This window comes from Oncorhynchus clarkii, chromosome 23, assembly GCF_045791955.1.
Source record: "Oncorhynchus clarkii lewisi isolate Uvic-CL-2024 chromosome 23, UVic_Ocla_1.0, whole genome shotgun sequence".
In the NCBI taxonomy this organism is placed as follows: Eukaryota; Metazoa; Chordata; class Actinopteri; order Salmoniformes; family Salmonidae; genus Oncorhynchus; species Oncorhynchus clarkii.
In genome coordinates this window covers 62,965,780-62,992,164 of record NC_092169.1, presented here as the reverse complement: position 1 = coordinate 62,992,164, position 26,385 = coordinate 62,965,780, and the positions used below count along the sequence as shown (strand labels likewise).

The 26,385-nt window shown below is 43.3% G+C and overlaps 1 protein-coding gene across 1 annotated transcript in view; it reads right to left on the bottom strand.

Annotated features, from left to right (window-relative positions):
- LOC139381245 (ankyrin-3-like) overlaps positions 1-26,385 on the bottom strand; it is a 201,276-nt gene that overhangs the window by 5,064 nt on the left and 169,827 nt on the right. The window contains exons 39-46 of the mRNA XM_071124721.1: positions 12,952-13,026; positions 11,671-11,802; positions 10,618-10,761; positions 7,024-7,837; positions 4,906-5,200; positions 3,991-4,074; positions 2,282-2,365; positions 1,868-2,113 (exon numbers count right to left, since the gene is read on the bottom strand). Of these exons, the coding sequence (XP_070980822.1) occupies positions 1,868-2,113; positions 2,282-2,365; positions 3,991-4,074; positions 4,906-5,200; positions 7,024-7,837; positions 10,618-10,761; positions 11,671-11,802; positions 12,952-13,026 (1,874 nt within the window). The remainder of the gene's footprint in view (positions 1-1,867; positions 2,114-2,281; positions 2,366-3,990; positions 4,075-4,905; positions 5,201-7,023; positions 7,838-10,617; positions 10,762-11,670; positions 11,803-12,951; positions 13,027-26,385) is intronic.

Here is a 26,385-nt window from a genome sequence, read left to right as displayed (position 1 = left end):
CCACTACTAGTCTACTGTCTAGTTGGAACTCTCTCCACTATTAGTCTACTGTCTAGTTGGAACTCTCTCCACTACTAGTCTACCGTCTAGTTGGAACTATCTCCACTACTAGTCTACCGTCTAGTTGGAACTCTCTCCACTACTCGTCTACCGTCTAGTTGGAACTCTCTCCACTACTAGTCTACCGTCTAGTTGGAACTCTCTCCACTACTAGTCTACTGTCTAGTTGGAACTCTCTCCACTACTAGTCTACTGTCTAGTTGGAACTCTTTCCACTACTAGTCTACTGTCTAGTTGGAACTCTCTCCACTACTAGTCTACTGTCTAGTTGGAACTCTTTCCACTACTAGTCTACCGTCTAGATGTAACTCTCTCCACTACTAGTCTACCGTCTAGTTGGAACTCTTTCCACTACTAGTCTACCGTCTAGTTGGAACTCTCTCCACTACTAGTCTACCGTCTAATTGGAACTCTCTCCACTACTAGTCTACCGTCTAGTTGGAACTCTCTCCACTACTAGTCTACTGTCTAGTTGGAACTCTCTCCACTATTAGTCTACTGTCTAGTTGGAACTCTCTCCACTACTAGTCTACCGTCTAGTTGGAACTATCTCCACTACTAGTCTACCGTCTAGTTGGAACTCTCTCCACTACTCGTCTACCGTCTAGTTGGAACTCTCTCCACTACTAGTCTACCGTCTAGTTGGAACTCTCTCCACTACTAGTCTACTGTCTAGTTGGAACTCTCTCCACTACTAGTCTACTGTCTAGTTGGAACTCTTTCCACTACTAGTCTACTGTCTAGTTGGAACTCTCTCCACTACTAGTCTACTGTCTAGTTGGAACTCTCTCCACTACTAGTCTACCGTCTAGTTGGAACTCTCTCCACTACTAGTCTACCGTCTAGTTGGAACTCTCTCCACTACTAGTCTACTGTCTAGTTGGAACTCTCTCCACTACTAGTCTACTGTCTAGTTGGAACTCTCTCCACTACTAGTCTACTGTCTAGTTGGAACTCTCTCCACTACTAGTCTACTGTCTAGTTGGAACTATCTCCACTACTAGTCTACCGTCTAGTTGGAACTCTCTCCACTACTCGTCTACCGTCTAGTTGGAACTCTCTCCACTACTAGTCTACCGTCTAGTTGGAACTCTCTCCACTACTAGTCTACTGTCTAGTTGGAACTCTCTCCACTACTAGTCTACTGTCTAGTTGGAACTCTCTCCACTACTAGTCTACTGTCTAGTTGGAACTCTCTCCACTACTAGTCTACTGTCTAGTTGGAACTCTCTCCACTACTAGTCTACCGTCTAGTTGGAACTCTCTCCACTACTAGTCTACCGTCTAGTTGGAACTCTCTCCACTACTAGTCTACTGTCTAGTTGGAACTCTCTCCACTACTAGTCTACTGTCTAGTTGGAACTCTCTCCACTACTAGTCTACTGTCTAGTTGGAACTCTCTCCACTACTAGTCTACTGTCTAGTTGGAACTCTCTCCACTACTAGTCTACTGTCTAGTTGGAACTCTCTCCACTACTAGTCTACTGTCTAGTTGGAACTCTCTCCACTACTAGTCTACTGTCTAGTTGGAACTCTCTCCACTACTAGTCTACTGTCTAGTTGGAACTCTCTCCACTACTAGTCTACCGTCTAGTTGGAACTCTCTCCACTACTCGTCTACCGTCTAGTTGGAACTCTCTCCACTACTCGTCTACCGTCTAGTTGGAACTCTCTCCACTACTAGTCTACTGTCTAGTTGGAACTCTCTCCACTACTAGTCTACCGTCTAGTTGGAACTCTGTCCACTACTAGTCTACCGTTAGTGTCAACACCACACTTCAGTCTACTCTATGATCATGGAGCAAACCTCAGTCTTTCCCCTCTGACCCTTAGAGCTCTCCTGCTCTGCCTTAGGGCTTCCTCGGGAGCGCTTGTTTCTCTTCCTGCCCTTATTTTCCTTCCTGCCTCCTCCTCCTCCTGCTGCTTCTCCTCTTCCTCCTGCTCCTCCTTCTCCTACTGCTCCTCCTGCTTTCACCTCCTCTGTAGTAGCAGTAGTAGCAGCAGTAAAAGTAGTTGCCGTAGCAGCAATACGACGTACTACTTTCCTGATGACCTTAGGAGTGGAGGGGTATAAAGTCATGTTAGGACAGAGTAATGGGGATGGGGGTTGGAGATGGGGAGGATGAGCATGGGGGGAGATGTTCAGGTGATATCAGAAGAGGACAGGGTGATGATGTAATAGGGGTGTGGGGTGTGTAGTGAAGGGGGGTACAGCAGTTACTTTTCGGGTGACTATGTTTCCATCCTCGTCTGTGAACTGCTCTTCTGTCACTGACTCCACAGGGATGTTTCTGGCCTGTTCTCCCTGAGAATGATATGGTACAGTAGGATTTACCTGTCATCATTAGTTTACCTGTCATCATTAGTTTACCTGAGGTTAGTTTACCTGACGTTAGTTTGCCTGACATTAGTTTACCTGTCATCATTAGTTTACCTGAGGTTAGTTTACCTGACGGTAGTTTGCCTGTCATCATTAGTTTACCTGAGGTTAGTTTACCTGTCATCATTAGTTTACCTGAGGTGAGTTTGCCTGACGTTAGTTTACCTGAGTTTAGTTTACCTGTCATCATTAGTTTACCTGAGGTTAGTTTACCTGAGGTTAGTTTAGCTGAGTTTAGTTTACCTGAGGTTAGTTTACCTGAGGTTAGTTTACCTGTCATCATTAGTTTACCTGAGGTTAGTTTACCTGACGTTAGTTTTACCTGTCATCATTAGTTTACCTGAGTTTAGTTTACCTGAGTTTAGTTTACCTGACGTTAGTTTACCTGTCATCATTAGTTTACCTGAGGTTAGTTTACCTGTCATCATTAGTTTACCTGACGTTAGTTTACCTGTCATCATTAGTTTACTTGAGGTTAGTTTACCTGAGGTTAGTTTACCTGAGGTTAGTTTACATGAGTTTAGTTTACCTGACGTTAGTTTACCTGTCATCATTAGTTTACTTGCGTTTAGTTTACCTGAGTTTAGTTTACCTGTCATCATTAGTTTACCTGAGGTTAGTTTACATGAGTTTAGTTTACCTGACGTTAGTTTACCTGTCATCATTAGTTTACTTGCGTTTAGTTTACCTGAGTTTAGTTTACCTGTCATCATTAGTTTACCTGAGGTTAGTTTACCTGAGTTTAGTTTGCCTGACGTTAGTTTACCTGTCATCATTAGTTTACCTGAGGTTAGTTTACCTGCCCTAGGGACAATAGCAACACAAAGCTCCATTTGCAAAAAGCACTGCCACAACATGACCCTTTAATACCACCACTCATCAAATAAACACACAGAACATTAAATGACTATGTCACATAAGATTAACTTCGTAGAGGGATCCAGAGAAAACCACAGGTGGTGATGGTAACATTGTACATGGAACTGAAAACACAAGCCAACATCAACAGTATGCAAGCCATGATGAAAGACTGAGTTTAACTACGTATATTAGAATGATGTGATGATAGAATGATCTGGAACAATGTTAGTGTGAATTCTTGCTGTGATATGAAACCTGTCAAATCTTTGATGTTAAAATGAAGACAGGCTAGGAAGTAGATGGATGTAAAACATGCCGAAGTCTCCAGAGCTGGTGAGTGCTACTGTCATTCACTAGCTAATACCACATGGACAGTAGAACAGATCAACCCAGTCAGCCAGTAGCTACAGCTAGTTGGGAACAGCTGGTCAAGCAGAAAGGCAGCAGAGCTCTAGGTTCCTGTAGAGCCTGACTGTCACATCCGGCCCAGGCCACACAGACAGACAGGCCTAGGCCACACAGACAGACAGGCCCAGGCCACACAGACAGACAGGACACACAGACAGACAGACCACACAGACAGACAGACAGACAGACAGGCCCAGGCCACACAGACAGACAGCACATTGATAACAGCACAGGCCTCATTGGGGCAACACACCACTCAGTGCCACAAGCAGGCCAGGTACCTTCAGAATGACCCTCCGTCGGTACACCTTGGTGGTGACAGTCCGTTCCTCATCAGAGCTGGTCTCCTTATCTCTACCACCCTCCTGATGAACCAGGCAGGGTTAGGGCTCTGACTACACAGTAACAACTATTTCCTGCGTTGCAACTGACATGTGGTTCAGAACAGCCCTGTCATAGATCCTGTCTGACATGTGGTTCAGAACAGCCCTGTCATAGATCCTGTCTGACATGTGGTTCAGAACAGCCCTGTCATAGATTCTGTCTGTCATGTGGTTCAGAACAGCTCTGTCATAGATCCTGTCTGACATGTGGTTCAGAACAGCCCTGTCATAGATCCTGTCTGTCATGTGGTTCAGAACAGCCCTGTCATAGATCCTGACAGACAGGAATGATTTTAGATCCTGACTCAGAGGTTCGTCTTAAAGAAATACACTGTCCAGCCACAAGGGTTAGAAGTGAAGAAGATGCATTTGTTTTCCACCTTGATCCATTGAACGTGGTCTTCACCAGCTAGATATCAGAGTACACTGGTCTTTCCCATAACACATAAACCGTGTGAGTGGGATGAGAACAGAAGAACAGCCATGTCCACAATAACAGCACAGAGTCATGATGTGTAGAGTTACCTGGACTAACAGCAGAGTCATGATGTGTAGAGTTACCTGGACTAACAGCAGAGTCATGATGTGTACAGTTACCTGGACTAACAGCAGAGTCATGATGTGTAGAGTTACCTGGACTAACAGCAGAGTCATGATGTGTAGAGTTACCTGGACTAACAGCAGAGTCATGATGTGTAGAGTTACCTGGACTAACAGCAGAGTCATGATGTGTACAGTTACCTGGACTAACAGCAGAGTCATGATGTGTAGAGTTACCTGGACTAACAGCAGAGTCATGATGTGTAGAGTTACCTGGACTTTGTGCTGTGACCCCTGCACTCCTCCCTTCTCCTGCTGCTGCTCCTTGCTGCTTGGTCCTGCTGTGCTGTCCTCTTCCAGAGTCCTTCTGCTTCCCTCTTCCTGCCCTCCTTGTGACGCTGACGCCCTTCCCTCGTCCTCGACCTGGCCATGACCCTTCACCCCGTTGGATGTACCCTGGGCCTCAGGATGTGACCCGGGCTGGGACAGGAAGTCAGCGTGGTCTCCATTGGATTTCTCTGCTGGTCGGACAGGTGATGTAGTCAGGGAGTCCAGGGAATTCACAGGGCTTGGGGAGGTGGAGGGGAGACAGGGGGAGGAGAGAGGAAGGGGAAGAGAGGAGGGGGGAGGAAGGGGAAGAGAAGAGAAGGGGAGGGTGGGAGAGGGGGGGCGAGGGGGGAGGGTGGGAGAGGGAGGGTGGGGGAGGAGAGAGGAAAGGGAAGAGAGGAGGAGGGGGAGGGTGGGAGAGGGAGGGAGGAGGGGGGAGACAGGGGGAGGAGAGAGGAAGGGGAAGAGAGGAGGAGACGGGAGGGTGGGAGAGGGAGGGAGGAGGAGGGAGACAGGGGGAGGAGAGAGGAAGGGGAAGAGAGGAGGAGAGAGGAAGGGGAAGAGAGGAGGAGACGGGAGGGTGGGAGAGGGAGGGAGGAGGAGGGAGACAGGGGGAGGAGAGAGGAAGGGGAAGAGAGGAGGAGAGAGGAAGGGGAAGAGAGGAGGAGACGGGAGGGTGGGAGAGGGAGGGAGGGCGAGGGGGAGGGGGAGAGCCGGGGAGATTACAATTAGAATTAGAAAAACATTGTCCAAGCAATGTGGAAATACACTACATGACAAAACGTATGTGGACACCTGCTCGTCAAACATCTCATTCCAGTTGGTCCTCCCTTTGCTGCTATAACAGCCTCCACTCTTCTGGGAAGGCCTTCCACTAGATGTTGGAACATTTATGCAGGGCCTGGCTTGTAGTCGGCGTTTCAATTCATCCCAAAGGTGTTCGATGGGGTTGAAGTCAGGGCTCTGTGCAGCCAGTCAAGTTCTTCCACACCGATCTCAACAAACCATTTCTGTATAGACCTCGCTTTGTGCACAGGGGCATTGTCATGCTGAAACAGGAAAGGACGTTCCCCAAACTGTTGCCACAAAGTTGGAAGCACAGAATCATCTAGAATGTCATTGAATGCTGTAGCATTAAGATCTCTGTTCACTGGAACTAAGGGGAACGAACCATGAACCATTATTCCTCATCCACCAAACTTTACAGTTGACACTATGCATTGGGGTAGGTAGCGTTCTCCTGGCATCCGCCAAAACCAGATTCATCTGTCGGACTCCCAGTTGGTGAAGTGTGATTCATCACTCCAGAGAACACGTTTCCACCATCGAGAGTCCAATAGCGGCGAGCTTTACACCACTCCAGCCAACGCTTGGCATCGCGCATGGTGATCTTAGGCTTGTGTGCGGCTTCAGGCCATGGAACCCCATTTCATGAAGCTCCCGACAAACAGTTCTTGTGCTGATGTTGCTTCAAGAGGCAGTTTGGAACTCGGTAGTGAGTGTTGCAACTGAGGACAGACGATTTTTACGCACTACGCCCTTCAGCACTTGGCAGTCCCCTTCTCTAAGCTTGAGTGGCCTTCCACTTCATGGCTGAGCCATTGTTGTTCCTAGATATTTCCACTCCCCAATATCAGCACTTACAGTTGACCAGGGCAGAGCTAGAAGGAAACATTTTTGACGAACTGACTTGTTGGAAAGGTGGCATCCTATGACGGTGTTACGTTGAAAGTCACTGAGCCAGTACAAGCCATTTTATTTGCAATGTTTGTCTATGGAGATTGCATGGCTGTGTGCTGATGTTATCCACCTGTCAGCAGGTGTGGCTGAAATAGTGAAACCAGTCATCTGAAGGGTCCACATACATCTGGTGATGTAGTATATGTCTTGGGCTTCACCACATATAAACAGACTTTAAAGAGACCAAAACAATGCTGTCATGACTGAGATGACAAAGAGGGAATGTTCTTCAGAGTAAAGTTCTGCCTGGTGTATAATAACATGGATGTAGCCTATACTGTATATACAACATTATTAATGTTTAATAATAATATCAGATCCTACCTGGTGTCCTGGAGGTCGTTGCCCTCAGCACTCAGACTGCGGCCAGGTGTCGGGGGCTCCACGTTCACGCTGGACGTCTCACTATGCCAACCTGCAGGTGATGACATCACATCTTTGTCTGCCTGCTGAACCTGAGACAAGATGGCGTTTATCCTTTCCTCCGTCATCTCCTCGTCCTCCGAGCCTTCCTCCAGCCCCATCTCCTCCAACAGAGACTTTAACTTCTCCTCACTCAACTCCCCCTCCTCCTTCTCTTCCCCGGGAGGACCAGACACACCACCCTCTACCCCCTCTCCCTCCAGGACAGGCCTAAAGCCTAGGGTCTCTGATGGGTCTCCTCTGGCTCCTGCCAGCCACTCATCCTCCCTGACCACCCCCTGAGGAAGATCAATCTGATGTATCAGCATCCCCATGTCAACATCCTGCTCAGCCTCCTCTCTCAGCCCTGCCTCCCTGTTATGGGGCTTGTATGAGGCCACTGACTCTCTGCTAACCCCTGTGTCATCTTCAGTGGAGGTCACTTTAGGGCCCCCGCCTTCCCCGGCACCCTCCCCGGCGCCCTTCCCGGCTCCCCGGGAGTCTAGAGGTCCAGAGGTGTCTTCCTCTACCACCATTGTGGGGGATTGAGCATGGGAGGCGGGGCCTGGGGTGCTGGTGGTCTGGGTGAGTGACAAGTCACATGGTCTAGTGGGCGTTCTAGAGGGGGAGTCTAGGCCAGCGTCCTCGTCAAAGAAGTGGTCGCTGCTTAGCGGGGTGGGGGGCTGACAGATCAAACCTGTGGGGGTCTGAAGCTCCAGCTGGATGCTGCTGGAACCTGGATGAGATAACCACAACACAGTGGAGCTGAGATGGAGGGACACAACAACATGAAGACACTCAGCATGTACAGGAGGAAGGAGGATGGAGGAAGGAAGGAGGAAGGACGGAGTGCTGTTCATATAATACTGCCACCTGCAAATAATCACTGACTTATACTCTTATAACAGACAGGCAAGCTGTTAGCATTCAGCCTAGCAGGTAGCAGGTAGCTAGCAGTTCTTTACATGGCTCATCTGCAAATGGCCTGTTGGAATACAGGCCTGGATATGACTTGATAATGAGTTTAGTCAACAAGTAATCTGTGATGTTAATCACATGGATATGTAAGTACAGAGGATGAGCAGTGAAAAATAAGGAACTACATATAGACCTGTAGTTCCTATATACATACCTAATATATAGGGGGGCGGGGCCTAAGGAGGGACTACATATAGACCTGTAGTTCCTATATACATACCTAATATATAGGGGGGCGGGGCCTAAGGAGGGACTACATATAGACCTGTAGTTCCTATATACATACCTAATATATAGGGGGGCGGGGCCTAAGGAGGGACTACATATAGACCTGTAGTTCCTATATACATACCTAATATATAGGGGGGCGGGGCCTAAGGAGTGACTACATATAAACCTGTAGTTCCTATATACATACCTAATATATAAAGGGGGGTGGGACCTAACGAGGGAATACATATAGACCTGTAGTTACTATATACATACCTAATATATAGGGGGGCGGGGCCTAAGGAGTGACTACATATAGACCTGTAGTTCCTATATACATGCCTAATATATAGGGGGGGGCAGGGCCTAACGAGGGACTACATATAGACCTGTAGTTACTATATACATACCTAATATATAAAGGGGGGTGGGACCTAACGAGGGAATACATATAGACCTGTAGTTACTATATACATACCTAATATATAGGGGGGGCGGGGCCTAACGAGGGACTACATATAGACCTATAGTTCCTATATACATACCTAATATATAGGGGGGGGGCCTAAGGAGCGAGGTATGACAACAAGGAGCACAAGGGGACAAGGTGAGGAAGAAGGGGTAGCAGCAAGAAATTTAGGAACTGTCATATGGGCAGATCAGAAACTATCAGATACTACTGTAAGGTCCTATGGACAGATCAGAAACTATCAGATACTACTGTAAGGTCCTATGGACAGATCAGGAACTATCAGATACTACTGTAAGGTCCTATGGACAGATCAGGAACTATCAGATACTACTGTAAGGTCCTATTGACAGATGAAAAGACAAACAAAATGTTAGTCAGACAAGACTTGGTTGAAAGTGAATGAAAATTAGTGGATGAAAATTCAATGTGACTGTAACTTCTGTTTATGTAGCTGCAGTTGAGGAAGAGCGCTACAGCCAGAACCTAACAGCTAGCATTGTTAGCTTCACATTAGCCTAGCATTGCTAGCTTAGCATTGTGTTGCCTAGTGTTAGCCTAGCGTTGTTAGCCTAGTGTTATTAGCAGAACTACTAAGACTGAGGGAGCAGCCACACAAGGCTGTAGCAGAGCTGCCAACCGTCCAGTTAGGTACTGTATGTTAAGTTAGTTAACAGTATGTTGGATGGAGGGTGAGAGCACAGCTGAGGGTGTCAGCAGGGAGGGAGGGGCAGGTAGCAGGTTAGCAGGAAGGGGTTGGTCTGGTTCAGCAGAGTTAGAAGCAAGATAACTGCAGGGTAGGAAGGCTCAGAGAAACCAGAGGTACTAACTAACGGCCTAAGCAGCTCTAACAGCCCTATAACAAGCAGAGGTCCCTTAAAGCCACAGCCATGCTGTCAGAACAGAAACGTTAGCAGTACCACAACACACCGCTATCTAACAGAACAGGAGAGGGTTAGTAGCACAACACACCGCTATCTAACAGAACAGGAGAGGGTTAGTACCACAACACACCGCTATCTAACAGAACAGGAGAGGGTTAGTAGCACAACACACCGCTATCTAACAGAACAGGAGAGGTTTAGTACCACAACACACCACAACAGACAGGAACCATTTGCCATATAAATTGGTTAACATAATAATGTTTTCATGTACTTGACAATCAAATTGTGAATAAAATATTATTTGTCGAGAAATGTGTTAAACATTACTGTATTTTTTTCAGTATACACACACCATAACGATTATAGAACAAAATACCAACCAAATCTTTAACCCAACTGAAGGAAATAAACGTTGCTCTCATGGTCAAATTAAGAACATAGATCAGATAGGTTAGTTGTGATTCCTCAGAGGCTTGTTAAGTAGCATGATATTTTATACTTTACACAACATAAAATACAGTCACACATACAGTAGTAGAGTTGTAATGCCCCCTGACAGGGTTAACACACGGCAATGTTTGAAAAGTATCAGTGTTGATTGATTTCAGGGGGCATATAAAATATAAATATAAAATCAACATCTAATTTGTCATCATCATGTTCAGATTGGCTCTACGTTCGACTAGTTTAGCCAGATTGGCTCTACGTTCGACTCGTTTAGCCTGATTGGCTCTACGTTCGACTCGTTTAGCCTGATTGGCTCTACGTTTGACTCGTTTAGCCTGATTGGCTCTACGTTCGACTCGTTTAGCCTGATTGGCTCTACGTTCGACTTGTTTAGCCCGATTGACTCTACGTTCGACTCATTTAGCCAAGATTGGGTCTATGTTCGACTAGTTTAGACTGGCTGGTTCTGTAAGAAGGAGAGGTAAAGAGAGAGACAGAGTTCAGCTAGATGGGGCTAAACTTTACCATCACACTGATCCAGGAAAACTGCGTTATCATCAGCAAAACATCTTGTGCCTGAAATGTTACCATAGTCAAATATTGGCCCTTCCAGCAATGTCACAATATCCATCCGATTGATCTTAGTCAGGACCTCTGTAAGGGAATCCGCTAAAGTGAGACAGAAACAGGCAAACTGGTTAATACACTACAAACAGCAATACACAACACTATTACATCCTACCCACGTTCTAAACAAAACAACACTATTACATCCTACCCACGTTCTAAACAAAACAACACTATTACATCCTACCCACGTTCTAAACAAAACAACACTATTACATCCTACCCACGTTCTAAACAAAACAACACTGTTACAGCCTACCCACGTTCTAAACAAAACAACACTATTACCTCCCACCCACGTTCTAAACAAAATAACACTGTTTTACCCAGGAGAGGGCTGGTTCTCTATAGTCAGACAGGGCTGGTTCTCTATAGTCAGACAGGGCTGGTTCTCTATAGTCAGACAGGGCTGGTTCTCTATAGTCCAATCTGAGACAGCTCTGTGTAGAGTACTGACCTGAGACAACTCTGTGTAGAGTACTGATCTGAGACAGCTCTGTGTAGAGTACTGACCTGAGACAGCTCTGTGTAGAGTAATGACCTGAGACAGCTCTGTGTAGAGTACTGACCTGAGACAGCTCTGTGTAGAGTACTGACCTGAGACAGCTCTGTTTAGAGTAATGACCTGAGACAGCTCTGTGTAGAGTAATGACCTGAGACAGCTCTGTGTAGAGTACTGACCTGAGACAGCTCTGTGTAGAGTACTGACCTGAGACAGCTCTGTGTAGAGTAATGACCTGAGACAGCTCTGTGTAGAGTACTGACCTGAGACAGCTCTGTGTAGAGTACTGACCTGAGACAGCTCTGTGTAGAGTACTGACCTGAGACAGCTCTGTGTAGAGTAATGACCTGAGACAGCTCTGTGTAGTGCCCTGTGCGGTGCTACTGTTTTCAGTAATGACTAGTTACATAAAACAAGCTTTCAATTCAGGGAGGAAATGGGATACATACTTGTGGCATTTTTACCATCTCTGCTAACCCATTTCTTTAAAAGCATGAAACTCTGAGTGGTCAGAGAGTTGGGGTTATCCACGCGGATGTGATTGATCTCATCTACGGAGAAATCCATTTCCCTGGCAAGCTCTGAAACAGAAACACATTAAATATGGATTAGACTCCTCTCCTCCCTGTTCTCCCCCTCCTCTTATCTCTCCTCCTCTCCTCTTATCTCTCCTCCTCTCCTCTTATCTCCCCTCCTCTCCTCTTATCTCCCCTCCTCTCCTCTTATCTCCCCTCCTCTCCTCTTATCTCTCCTCCTCTCCTCTTATCTCTCCTCCTCTCCTCGTATCTCTCCTCCTCTCCTCTTATCTCTCCTCCTCTCCTCTTATCTCCCCTCCTCTCCTCTTATCTCCCCTCCTCTCCTCTTATCTCTCCTCCTCTCCTCTTATCTCTCCTCCTCTCCTCTTATCTCTCCTCCTCTCCTCTTATCTCTCCTCCTCTCCTCTTATCTCTCCTCCTCTCCTCTTATCTCTCCTCCTCTCCTCTTATCCTCTCCTCCTCTCTTTCCTCCCCTCCTCTCTTTTCCTCTCCTCTTATCTCTCCTCCTCTCCTCTACTCTCCTGTCTTCATTTTCTTTGTTATCCTCTCCTCCTCTCTTTCCTCCCCTCCTCTCTTTTCCTCTCCTGCCTTCATTTTTTTGCTATCCTCTCCTCCTCTCTTTTCCTCTCCTGCCTTAATTTGTTTGCTATCCTCTCCTCCTCTCTTTCCTCCCCTCCTCTCCTTCCCCCTCCTGTCTTTGTTTCCTTTGCTTTCCTCTCCTCTCTTTCCTCTCCTCCTCTCTTTCCTCCCCTCCTCTCCTTCCCCCTCCTGTCTTTGTTTCCGTTGCTTTCCTCTCCTCCTCTCTTTCCTCCCCTCCTCTCCCCCAGACAGACATGTACGTAATGCTGCAGTGCAGGCGGGGAGGTGACTCTCCCCCAGACAGACATGTACGTAATGCCGCAGTGCAGGCGGGGAGGGGAGCTGGGCACACTGCCATGACACTCCCTTTCCCTCCTGATAAAAATGACAGTAATCTCTAGATGGAACAGACTACACAGATGAAGTCCTACCCAGCTCAGTCATCAACAGGAACAGTATGGTGTCACAATCTGAAATATCTGATGTATTCTAGCCATCTCCAGTCAGTGTGTGGGGTAATAGTGTGTGTGGCTGGTACGTTATGTCACTGCAGTAGAAGAGAGACTGCCATTCTACTGCTGTCCTCCAGGGGGAGACATGCTACTGTGTTCTTACCAGTCCAGCTCAGACCCAGGTGATCTGCCACTATGGCCATCCGCAGGTCAGTCCTCTCACAGGGGCTCTGAGGGCCTGGTGGGGATGAGGGGCAGACAGCACCATGTTATCATCTCATCACTGTGTATTTATGAGAAACAGAACATACCTTTTTCTGGCCAAATTCTCCTCATCAATTCAGAGGTCTCTGGATAGTAAGATCATAGTAAACGCTCTACATTTTGAGGTACTTGCCTGCACCATTCCAAATCAGAAGCCAGATAGTAACAGGTAGAATTGTGAGGATCCAATGGCAAGACAAAGGCACATAGACAGTTCCAGTAGCAGACTAGTATCTGTTGTTGAGTGGGTGTTAGGCATGTAACCAGCCAGTCTACCAGGCAATCAAACCATCACAGAAACAAAACCACCCCAATTCACATGTCACTAGCTCTATAGTGTGGAGCTTGGTGTTCAAGGCCAAACGTGTTTCAGAGTGAAATGAAAGTAGACATGCCAGTAACCTGTGTGTCTGTGTACGCTGGAGGAGACTGGACCACAGTCACCTGTCTGATACTGCTATTCTACTATACTGATACAGACTCAGCACAGCTCTACACGAGCCAGAGACTACTCGTCTGTACAGTGCTCTGGTCACTATCATGCTGCAGCACCTGACTACTGTTTCCTACTTTTCTTCCTGAATCTGGTCGGACAGTTAATACATCTCCTAAGTCTGGTTGGACAGTTCATACATCTCCTAAGTCTGGTTGGACAGGACACAGAGATGACAGAATGACAGCTGCAGTTAAGTCACATCACAGCCAATCACAACAGCTCATGCACTAAAGATCAAGAAGTGTAACATTTTACAGGCTTGGTCTCCATGATGTTGGCCATGTTGGACCCTGCAACCTGACTGCAATCCTTCTCCTTTCCTGCAGCCGGCCTACTGCTCCTCCTCTCCTCCTTCCATCTCCTTCTCGTCTTCTCTCTGCCGGCCTGCTCAAACTCTGCTCTCACGTCTATAGAAGACCTGGATGTAGTAGTAGACCTGGATGTAGTAGTAAATCTGGATGTAGTAGTGGTCCTGGATGTAGTAGTAGACCTGGATGTAGTAGTAAATCTGGATGTAGTAGTAAATCTGGATGTAGTAGTAGACCTGGATGTAGTAGTAAATCTGGATGTAGTAGTGGACCTGGATGTAGTAGTAAATCTGGATGTAGTAGTAGACCTGGATGTAGTAGTACATCTGGATGTAGTAGTGGACCTGGATGTAGTAGTAAATCTGGATGTAGTAGTAGACCTGGATGTAGTAGTAAATCTGGATGTAGTAGTAAATCTGGATGTAGTAGTAAATCTGGATGTAGTAGTGGTCCTGGATGTAGTAGTAAATCTGGATGTAGTAGTAAATCTGGATGTAGTAGTAGACCTGGATGTAGTAGTAAATCTGGATGTAGTAGTACATCTGGATGTAGTAGTAGACCTGGATGTAGTAGTAAATCTGGATGTAGTAGTAAATCTGGATGTAGTAGTAGACCTGGATGTAGTAGTAAATCTGGATGTAGTAGTGGACCTGGATGTAGTAGTAGACCTGGATGTAGTAGTAGACCTGGATGTAGTGGTAAATCTGGATGTAGTAGTAGACCTGGATGTAGCAGTAGACCTGGATGTAGTAGTGGTCCTGGATGTAGTAGTAACTCTGGATGTAGTAGTAAATCTGTATGTAGTAGTAAATCTGGATGTAGTAGTGGTCCTGGATGTAGTAGTAAATCTGGATGTAGTAGAACATTTGGATGTAGTAGTAGACCTGGATGTAGTAGTAGACCTGGATGTAGTAGTGGTCCTGGATGTAGTAGTGGTCCTGGATGTAGTAGTAAATCTGTATGTAGTAGTACATCTGGATGTAGTAGTAAATCTGGATGTAGTAGAACATTTGGATGTAGTAGTGGTCCTGGATGTAGTAGTAGACCTGGATGTAGTAGTAGACCTGGATGTAGTAGTGGTCCTGGATGTAGTAGTAACTCTGGATGTAGTATTAGACCTGGATGTAGTAGTAACTCTGGGTGTAGTAGTAAATCTGGATGTAGTAGTAAATCTGGATGTAGTAGTAACTCTGGATGTAGTAGTAAATCTGGATGTAGTATTAGACCTGGATGTAGTAGTAACTCTGGATGTAGTAGTAAATCTGGATGTAGTAGTAAATCTGGATGTAGTAGTAACTCTGGATGTAGTAGTAGACCTGGATGTAGTAGTAAATCTGGATGTAGTAGTGGTCCTGGATGTAGTAGTAACTCTGGATGTAGTAGTAAATCTGGATGTAGTAGTAGACCTGGATGTAGTAGTACATCTGGATGTAGTAGTGGACCTGGATGTAGTATTAGACCTGGATGTAGTAGTAACTCTGGATGTAGTAGTAAATCTGGATGTAGTAGTAAATCTGGATGTAGTAGTAACTCTGGATGTAGTAGTAAATCTGGATGTAGTAGTAAATCTGGATGTAGTAGTGGTCCTGGATGTAGTAGTAAATCTGGATGTAGTAGTAAATCTGGATGTAGTAGTAGACCTGGATGTAGTAGTACATCTGGATGTAGTAGTAAATCTGGATGTAGTAGTACATCTGGATGTAGTAGTGGTCCTGGATGTAGTAGTAAATCTGGATGTAGTAGTAAATCTGGATGTAGTAGTAGACCTGGATGTAGTAGTAAATCTGGATGTAGTAGTAGACCTGGATGTAGTAGTAACTCTGGATGTAGTAGTACATCTGGATGTAGTAGTAAATCTGGATGTAGTAGTAAATCTGGATGTAGTAGTAAATCTGGATGTAGTAGTAACTCTGGATGTAGTAGTAAATCTGGATGTAGTAGTAGACCTGGATGTAGTAGTAACTCTGGATGTAGTAGTACATCTGGATGTAGTAGTAGACCTGGATGTAGTAGTGGTCCTGGATGTAGTAGTGGTCCTGGATGTAGTAGTAAATCTGGATGTAGTAGTAAATCTGGATATAGTAGTACATCTGGATGTAGTAGTAGACCTGGATTTAGTAGTGGTCCTGGATGTAGTAGTAAATCTGGATGTAGTAGTAAATCTGGATGTAGTAGTAAATCTGGATGTAGTAGTAGACCTGGATGTAGTTGTACATCTGGATGTAGTAGTAAATCTGGATGTAGTAGTAGACCTGGATGTAGTAGTAAATCTGGATGTAGTAGTACATCTGGATGTAGTAGTAGACCTGGATGTAGTAGTAAATCTGGATGTAGTAGTGGACCTGGATGTAGTAGTAGACCTGGATGTAGTGGTAAATCTGGATGTAGTAGTAGACCTGGATGTAGTAGTAGACCTGGATGTAGTAGTGGTCCTGGATGTAGTAGTAACTCTGGATGTAGTAGTAAATCTGTATGTAGTAGTAAATCTGGATGTAGTAGTAAATCTGGATGTAGTAGAACATTTGGATGTAGTAGTAGACCTGGATGTAGTAGTAGACCTGGATGTAGTAGTGGTCCTGGATGTAGTAGTAAATCTGTATGTAGTAGTACATCTGGATGTAGTAGAACATTTGGATGTAGTAGTGGTCCTGGATGTAGTAGTAGACCTGGATGTAGTAGTAGACCTGGATGTAGTAGTGGTCCTGGATGTAGTAGTAACTCTGGATGTAGTAGTAAATCTGGATGTAGTAGTAGACCTGGATGTAGTAGTACATCTGGATGTAGTAGTGGACCTGGATGTAGTATTAGACCTGGATGTAGTAGTAACTCTGGATGTAGTAGTAAATCTGGATGTAGTAGTAAATCTGGATGTAGTAGTAACTCTGGATGTAGTAGTAGACCTGGATGTAGTAGTAAATCTGGATGTAGTAGTGGTCCTGGATGTAGTAGTAACTCTGGATGTAGTAGTAAATCTGGATGTGGTAGTAGACCTGGATGTAGTAGTACATCTGGATGTAGTAGTGGACCTGGATGTAGTATTAGACCTGGATGTAGTAGTAACTCTGGATGTAGTAGTAAATCTGGATGTAGTAGTAAATCTGGATGTAGTAGTAACTCTGGATGTAGTAGTAAATCTGGATGTAGTAGTAAATCTGGATGTAGTAGTGGTCCTGGATGTAGTAGTAAATCTGGATGTAGTAGTAAATCTGGATGTAGTAGTAGACCTGGATGTAGTAGTACATCTGGATGTAGTAGTAAATCTGGATGTAGTAGTACATCTGGATGTAGTAGTGGTCCTGGATGTAGTAGTAAATCTGGATGTAGTAGTAAATCTGGATGTAGTAGTAGACCTGGATGTAGTAGTACATCTGGATGTAGTAGTAAATCTGGATGTAGTAGTAGACCTGGATGTAGTAGTAAATCTGGATGTAGTAGTAGACCTGGATGTAGTAGTAACTCTGGATGTAGTAGTACATCTGGATGTAGTAGTAAATCTGGATGTAGTAGTACATCTGGATGTAGTAGTAAATCTGGATGTAGTAGTAACTCTGGATGTAGTAGTAAATCTGGATGTAGTAGTAGACCTGGATGTAGTAGTAACTTTGGATGTAGTAGTACATCTGGATGTAGTAGTAGACCTGGATGTAGTAGTGGTCCTGGATGTAGTAGTGGTCCTGGATGTAGTAGTAAATCTGGATGTAGTAGTAAATCTGGATGTAGTAGTACATCTGGATGTAGTAGTAGACCTGGATGTAGTAGTGGTCCTGGATGTAGTAGTAAATCTGGATGTAGTAGTAAATCTGGATGTAGTAGTAAATCTGGATGTAGTAGTAGACCTGGATGTAGTTGTACATCTGGATGTAGTAGTGGTCCTGGATGTAGTAGTAGACCTGGATGTAGTAGTAAATCTGGATGTAGTAGTAGACCTGGATGTAGTAGTAAATCTGGATGTAGTAGTGGACCTGGATGTAGTAGTAAATCTGGATATAGTAGTAGACCTGGATGTAGTAGTAAATCTGGATGTAGTAGTAAATCTGGATGTAGTAGTGGTCCTGGATGTAGTAGTAAATCTGGATGTAGTAGTAAATCTGGATGTAGTAGTAGACCTGGATGTAGTAGTAAATCTGGATGTAGTAGTACATCTGGATGTAGTAGTAGACCTGGATGTAGTAGTAAATCTGGATGTAGTAGTAAATCTGGATGTAGTAGTAGACCTGGATGTAGTAGTAAATCTGGATGTAGTAGTGGACCTGGATGTAGTAGTAGACCTGGATGTAGTAGTAGACCTGGGTGTAGTGGTAAATCTGGATGTAGTAGTAGACCTGGATGTAGTAGTAGACCTGGATGTAGTAGTGGTCCTGGATGTAGTAGTAACTCTGGATGTAGTAGTAAATCTGTATGTAGTAGTAAATCTGGATGTAGTAGTGGTCCTGGATGTAGTAGTAAATCTGGATGTAGTGGAACATTTGGATGTAGTAGTAGACCTGGATGTAGTAGTAGACCTGGATGTAGTAGTAAATCTGTATGTAGTAGTACATCTGGATGTAGTAGTAAATCTGGATGTAGTAGAACATTTGGATGTAGTAGTGGTCCTGGATGTAGTAGTAGACCTGGATGTAGTAGTAGACCTGGATGTAGTAGTGGTCCTGGATGTAGTAGTAACTCTGGATGTAGTATTAGACCTGGATGTAGTAGTAACTCTGGATGTAGTAGTAAATCTGGATGTAGTAGTAAATCTGGATGTAGTAGTAACTCTGGATGTAGTAGTAAATCTGGATGTAGTATTAGACCTGGATGTAGTAGTAACTCTGGATGTAGTAGTAAATCTGGATGTAGTAGTAAATCTGGATGTAGTAGTAACTCTGGATGTAGTAGTAGACCTGCATGTAGTAGTAAATCTGGATGTAGTAGTGGTCCTGGATGTAGTAGTAACTCTGGATGTAGTAGTAAATCTGGATGTAGTAGTAGACCTGGATGTAGTAGTACATCTGGATGTAGTAGTGAACCTGGATGTAGTTTTAGACCTGGATGTAGTAGTAACTCTGGATGTAGTAGTAAATCTGGATGTAGTAGTAAATCTGGATGTAGTAGTAACTCTGGATGTAGTAGTAAATCTGGATGTAGTAGTAAATCTGGATGTAGTAGTATACCTGGATGTAGTAGTAAATCTGGATGTAGTAGTACATCTGGATGTAGTAGTAGACCTGGATGTAGTAGTAAATCTGGATGTTGTAGTAAATCTGGATGTAGTAGTAGACCTGGATGTAGTAGTAAATCTGGATGTAGTAGTGGACCTGGATGTAGTAGTAGACCTGGATGTAGTAGTAGACCTGGATGTAGTGGTAAATCTGGATGTAGTAGTAGACCTGGATGTAGTAGTAGACCTGGATGTAGTAGTGGTCCTGGATGTAGTAGTAACTCTGGATGTAGTAGTAAATCTGGATGTAGTAGTAAATCTGGATGTAGTAGTGGTCCTGGATGTAGTAGTAAATCTGGATGTAGTAGAACATTTGGATGTAGTAGTAGACCTGGATGTAGTAGTAGACCTGGATGTAGTAGTAAATCTGTATGTAGTAGTACATCTGGATGTAGTAGTAAATCTGGATGTAGTAGAACATTTGGATGTAGTAGTGGTCCTGGATGTAGTAGTAGACCTGGATGTAGTAGTAGACCTGGATGTAGTAGTGGTCCTGGATGTAGTAGTAACTCTGGATGTAGTATTAGACCTGGATGTAGTAGTAACTCTGGATGTAGTAGTAAATCTGGATGTAGTAGTAAATCTGGATGTAGTAGTAACTCTGGATGTAGTAGTAAATCTGGATGTAGTATTAGACCTGGATGTAGTAGTAACTCTGGATGTAGTAGTAAATCTGGATGTAGTAGTAAATCTGGATGTAGTAGTAACTCTGGATGTAGTAGTAGACCTGGATGTAGTAGTAAATCTGGATGTAGTAGTGGTCCTGGATGTAGTAGTAACTCTGGATGTAGTAGTAAATCTGGATGTAGTAGTAGACCTGGATGTAGTAGTACATCTGGATGTAGTAGTGGACCTGGATGTAGTATTAGACCTGGATGTAGTAGTAACTCTGGATGTAGTAGTAAATCTGGATGTAGTAGTAAATCTGGATGTAGTAGTAACTCTGGATGTAGTAGTAAATCTGGATGTAGTAGTAAATCTGGATGTAGTAGTGGTCCTGGATGTAGTAGTAAATCTGGATGTAGTAGTAAATCTGGATGTAGTAGTAGACCTGGATGTAGTAGTAAATCTGGATGTAGTAGTAAATCTGGATGTAGTAGTGGTCCTGGATGTAGTAGTAAATCTGGATGTAGTAGTAAATCTGGATGTAGTAGTAAATCTGGATGTAGTAGTAACTCTGGATGTAGTAGTAAATCTGGATGTAGTAGTAAATCTGGATGTAGTAGTGGTCCTGGATGTAGTAGTAAATCTGGATGTAGTAGTAAATCTGGATGTAGTAGTAGACCTGGATGTAGTAGTAAATCTGGATGTAGTAGTAAATCTGGATGTAGTAGTGGTCCTGGATGTAGTAGTAAATCTGGATGTAGTAGTAAATCTGGATGTAGTAGTAGACCTGGATGTAGTAGTAAATCTGGATGTAGTAGTACATCTGGATGTAGTAGTAGACCTGGATGTAGTAGTAAATCTGGATGTAGTAGTAAATCTGGATGTAGTAGTAGACCTGGATGTAGTAGTAAATCTGGATGTAGTAGTGGACCTGGATGTAGTAGTAGACCTGGATGTAGTAGTAGACCTGGGTGTAGTGGTAAATCTGGATGTAGTAGTAGACCTGGATGTAGTAGTAGACCTGGATGTAGTAGTGGTCCTGGATGTAGTAGTAACTCTGGATGTAGTAGTAAATCTGTATGTAGTAGTAAATCTGGATGTAGTAGTGGTCCTGGATGTAGTAGTAAATCTGGATGTAGTGGAACATTTGGATGTAGTAGTAGACCTGGATGTAGTAGTAGACCTGGATGTAGTAGTAAATCTGTATGTAGTAGTACATCTGGATGTAGTAGTAAATCTGGATGTAGTAGAACATTTGGATGTAGTAGTGGTCCTGGATGTAGTAGTAGACCTGGATGTAGTAGTAGACCTGGATGTAGTAGTGGTCCTGGATGTAGTAGTAACTCTGGATGTAGTATTAGACCTGGATGTAGTAGTAACTCTGGATGTAGTAGTAAATCTGGATGTAGTAGTAAATCTGGATGTAGTAGTAACTCTGGATGTAGTAGTAAATCTGGATGTAGTATTAGACCTGGATGTAGTAGTAACTCTGGATGTAGTAGTAAATCTGGATGTAGTAGTAAATCTGGATGTAGTAGTAACTCTGGATGTAGTAGTAGACCTGCATGTAGTAGTAAATCTGGATGTAGTAGTGGTCCTGGATGTAGTAGTAACTCTGGATGTAGTAGTAAATCTGGATGTAGTAGTAGACCTGGATGTAGTAGTACATCTGGATGTAGTAGTGGACCTGGATGTAGTATTAGACCTGGATGTAGTAGTAACTCTGGATGTAGTAGTAAATCTGGATGTAGTAGTAAATCTGGATGTAGTAGTAACTCTGGATGTAGTAGTAAATCTGGATGTAGTAGTAAATCTGGATGTAGTAGTATACCTGGATGTAGTAGTAAATCTGGATGTAGTAGTACATCTGGATGTAGTAGTAGACCTGGATGTAGTAGTAAATCTGGATGTTGTAGTAAATCTGGATGTAGTAGTAGACCTGGATGTAGTAGTAAATCTGGATGTAGTAGTGGACCTGGATGTAGTAGTAGACCTGGATGTAGTAGTAGACCTGGATGTAGTGGTAAATCTGGATGTAGTAGTAGACCTGGATGTAGTAGTAGACCTGGATGTAGTAGTGGTCCTGGATGTAGTAGTAACTCTGGATGTAGTAGTAAATCTGGATGTAGTAGTAAATCTGGATGTAGTAGTGGTCCTGGATGTAGTAGTAAATCTGGATGTAGTAGAACATTTGGATGTAGTAGTAGACCTGGATGTAGTAGTAGACCTGGATGTAGTAGTAAATCTGTATGTAGTAGTACATCTGGATGTAGTAGTAAATCTGGATGTAGTAGAACATTTGGATGTAGTAGTGGTCCTGGATGTAGTAGTAGACCTGGATGTAGTAGTAGACCTGGATGTAGTAGTGGTCCTGGATGTAGTAGTAACTCTGGATGTAGTATTAGACCTGGATGTAGTAGTAACTCTGGATGTAGTAGTAAATCTGGATGTAGTAGTAAATCTGGATGTAGTAGTAACTCTGGATGTAGTAGTAAATCTGGATGTAGTATTAGACCTGGATGTAGTAGTAACTCTGGATGTAGTAGTAAATCTGGATGTAGTAGTAAATCTGGATGTAGTAGTAACTCTGGATGTAGTAGTAGACCTGGATGTAGTAGTAAATCTGGATGTAGTAGTGGTCCTGGATGTAGTAGTAACTCTGGATGTAGTAGTAAATCTGGATGTAGTAGTAGACCTGGATGTAGTAGTACATCTGGATGTAGTAGTGGACCTGGATGTAGTATTAGACCTGGATGTAGTAGTAACTCTGGATGTAGTAGTAAATCTGGATGTAGTAGTAAATCTGGATGTAGTAGTAACTCTGGATGTAGTAGTAAATCTGGATGTAGTAGTAAATCTGGATGTAGTAGTGGTCCTGGATGTAGTAGTAAATCTGGATGTAGTAGTAAATCTGGATGTAGTAGTAGACCTGGATGTAGTAGTACATCTGGATGTAGTAGTAAATCTGGATGTAGTAGTACATCTGGATGTAGTAGTGGTCCTGGATGTAGTAGTAGACCTGGATGTAGTAGTAAATCTGGATGTAGTAGTAGACCTGGATGTAGTAGTAAATCTGGATGTAGTAGTGGACCTGGATGTAGTAGTAAATCTGGATGTAGTAGTAGACCTGGATGTAGTAGTAAATCTGGATGTAGTAGTGGACCTGGATGTAGTAGTAAATCTGGATATAGTAGTAGACCTGGATGTAGTAGTAAATCTGGATGTAGTAGTAAATCTGGATGTAGTAGTGGTCCTGGATGTAGTAGTAAATCTGGATGTAGTAGTAAATCTGGATGTAGTAGTAGACCTGGATGTAGTAGTAAATCTGGATGTAGTAGTACATCTGGATGTAGTAGTAGACCTGGATGTAGTAGTACATCTGGATGTAGTAGTAAATCTGGATGTAGTAGTAGACCTGGATGTAGTAGTAAATCTGGATGTAGTAGTAAATCTGGATGTAGTAGTAAATCTGGATGTAGTAGTAAATCTGGATGTAGTAGTAGACCTGGATGTAGTAGTAAATCTGGATGTTGTAGTAAATCTGGATGTAGTAGTAGACCTGGATGTAGTAGTAAATCTGGATGTAGTAGTGGACCTGGATGTAGTAGTAGACCTGGATGTAGTAGTAGACCTGGATGTAGTAGTAAATCTGGATGTAGTAGTAGACCTGGATGTAGTAGTAAATCTGGATGTAGTAGTAACTCTGGATGTAGTAGTAAATCTGGATGTAGTAGTAAATCTGGATGTAGTAGTAACTCTGGATGTAGTAGTAGACCTGCATGTAGTAGTAAATCTGGATGTAGTAGTGGTCCTGGATGTAGTAGTAACTCTGGATGTAGTAGTAAATCTGGATGTAGTAGTAGACCTGGATGTAGTAGTACATCTGGATGTAGTAGTGGACCTGGATGTAGTATTAGACCTGGATGTAGTAGTAACTCTGGATGTAGTAGTAAATCTGGATGTAGTAGTAAATCTGGATGTAGTAGTAACTCTGGATGTAGTAGTAAATCTGGATGTAGTAGTAAATCTGGATGTAGTAGTATACCTGGATGTAGTAGTAAATCTGGATGTAGTAGTACATCTGGATGTAGTAGTAGACCTGGATGTAGTAGTAAATCTGGATGTTGTAGTAAATCTGGATGTAGTAGTAGACCTGGATGTAGTAGTAAATCTGGATGTAGTAGTGGACCTGGATGTAGTAGTAGACCTGGATGTAGTAGTAGACCTGGATGTAGTGGTAAATCTGGATGTAGTAGTAGACCTGGATGTAGTAGTAGACCTGGATGTAGTAGTGGTCCTGGATGTAGTAGTAACTCTGGATGTAGTAGTAAATCTGGATGTAGTAGTAAATCTGGATGTAGTAGTGGTCCTGGATGTAGTAGTAAATCTGGATGTAGTAGAACATTTGGATGTAGTAGTAGACCTGGATGTAGTAGTAGACCTGGATGTAGTAGTAAATCTGTATGTAGTAGTACATCTGGATGTAGTAGTAAATCTGGATGTAGTAGAACATTTGGATGTAGTAGTGGTCCTGGATGTAGTAGTAGACCTGGATGTAGTAGTAGACCTGGATGTAGTAGTGGTCCTGGATGTAGTAGTAACTCTGGATGTAGTATTAGACCTGGATGTAGTAGTAACTCTGGATGTAGTAGTAAATCTGGATGTAGTAGTAAATCTGGATGTAGTAGTAACTCTGGATGTAGTAGTAAATCTGGATGTAGTATTAGACCTGGATGTAGTAGTAACTCTGGATGTAGTAGTAAATCTGGATGTAGTAGTAAATCTGGATGTAGTAGTAACTCTGGATGTAGTAGTAGACCTGGATGTAGTAGTAAATCTGGATGTAGTAGTGGTCCTGGATGTAGTAGTAACTCTGGATGTAGTAGTAAATCTGGATGTAGTAGTAGACCTGGATGTAGTAGTACATCTGGATGTAGTAGTGGACCTGGATGTAGTATTAGACCTGGATGTAGTAGTAACTCTGGATGTAGTAGTAAATCTGGATGTAGTAGTAAATCTGGATGTAGTAGTAACTCTGGATGTAGTAGTAAATCTGGATGTAGTAGTAAATCTGGATGTAGTAGTGGTCCTGGATGTAGTAGTAAATCTGGATGTAGTAGTAAATCTGGATGTAGTAGTAGACCTGGATGTAGTAGTAAATCTGGATGTAGTAGTAAATCTGGATGTAGTAGTGGTCCTGGATGTAGTAGTAAATCTGGATGTAGTAGTAAATCTGGATGTAGTAGTAAATCTGGATGTAGTAGTAACTCTGGATGTAGTAGTAAATCTGGATGTAGTAGTAAATCTGGATGTAGTAGTGGTCCTGGATGTAGTAGTAAATCTGGATGTAGTAGTAAATCTGGATGTAGTAGTAGACCTGGATGTAGTAGTAAATCTGGATGTAGTAGTAAATCTGGATGTAGTAGTGGTCCTGGATGTAGTAGTAAATCTGGATGTAGTAGTAAATCTGGATGTAGTAGTAGACCTGGATGTAGTAGTAAATCTGGATGTAGTAGTACATCTGGATGTAGTAGTAGACCTGGATGTAGTAGTAAATCTGGATGTAGTAGTAAATCTGGATGTAGTAGTAGACCTGGATGTAGTAGTAAATCTGGATGTAGTAGTGGACCTGGATGTAGTAGTAGACCTGGATGTAGTAGTAGACCTGGGTGTAGTGGTAAATCTGGATGTAGTAGTAGACCTGGATGTAGTAGTAGACCTGGATGTAGTAGTGGTCCTGGATGTAGTAGTAACTCTGGATGTAGTAGTAAATCTGTATGTAGTAGTAAATCTGGATGTAGTAGTGGTCCTGGATGTAGTAGTAAATCTGGATGTAGTGGAACATTTGGATGTAGTAGTAGACCTGGATGTAGTAGTAGACCTGGATGTAGTAGTAAATCTGTATGTAGTAGTACATCTGGATGTAGTAGTAAATCTGGATGTAGTAGAACATTTGGATGTAGTAGTGGTCCTGGATGTAGTAGTAGACCTGGATGTAGTAGTAGACCTGGATGTAGTAGTGGTCCTGGATGTAGTAGTAACTCTGGATGTAGTATTAGACCTGGATGTAGTAGTAACTCTGGATGTAGTAGTAAATCTGGATGTAGTAGTAAATCTGGATGTAGTAGTAACTCTGGATGTAGTAGTAAATCTGGATGTAGTATTAGACCTGGATGTAGTAGTAACTCTGGATGTAGTAGTAAATCTGGATGTAGTAGTAAATCTGGATGTAGTAGTAACTCTGGATGTAGTAGTAGACCTGCATGTAGTAGTAAATCTGGATGTAGTAGTGGTCCTGGATGTAGTAGTAACTCTGGATGTAGTAGTAAATCTGGATGTAGTAGTAGACCTGGATGTAGTAGTACATCTGGATGTAGTAGTGGACCTGGATGTAGTATTAGACCTGGATGTAGTAGTAACTCTGGATGTAGTAGTAAATCTGGATGTAGTAGTAAATCTGGATGTAGTAGTAACTCTGGATGTAGTAGTAAATCTGGATGTAGTAGTAAATCTGGATGTAGTAGTATACCTGGATGTAGTAGTAAATCTGGATGTAGTAGTACATCTGGATGTAGTAGTAGACCTGGATGTAGTAGTAAATCTGGATGTTGTAGTAAATCTGGATGTAGTAGTAGACCTGGATGTAGTAGTAAATCTGGATGTAGTAGTGGACCTGGATGTAGTAGTAGACCTGGATGTAGTAGTAGACCTGGATGTAGTGGTAAA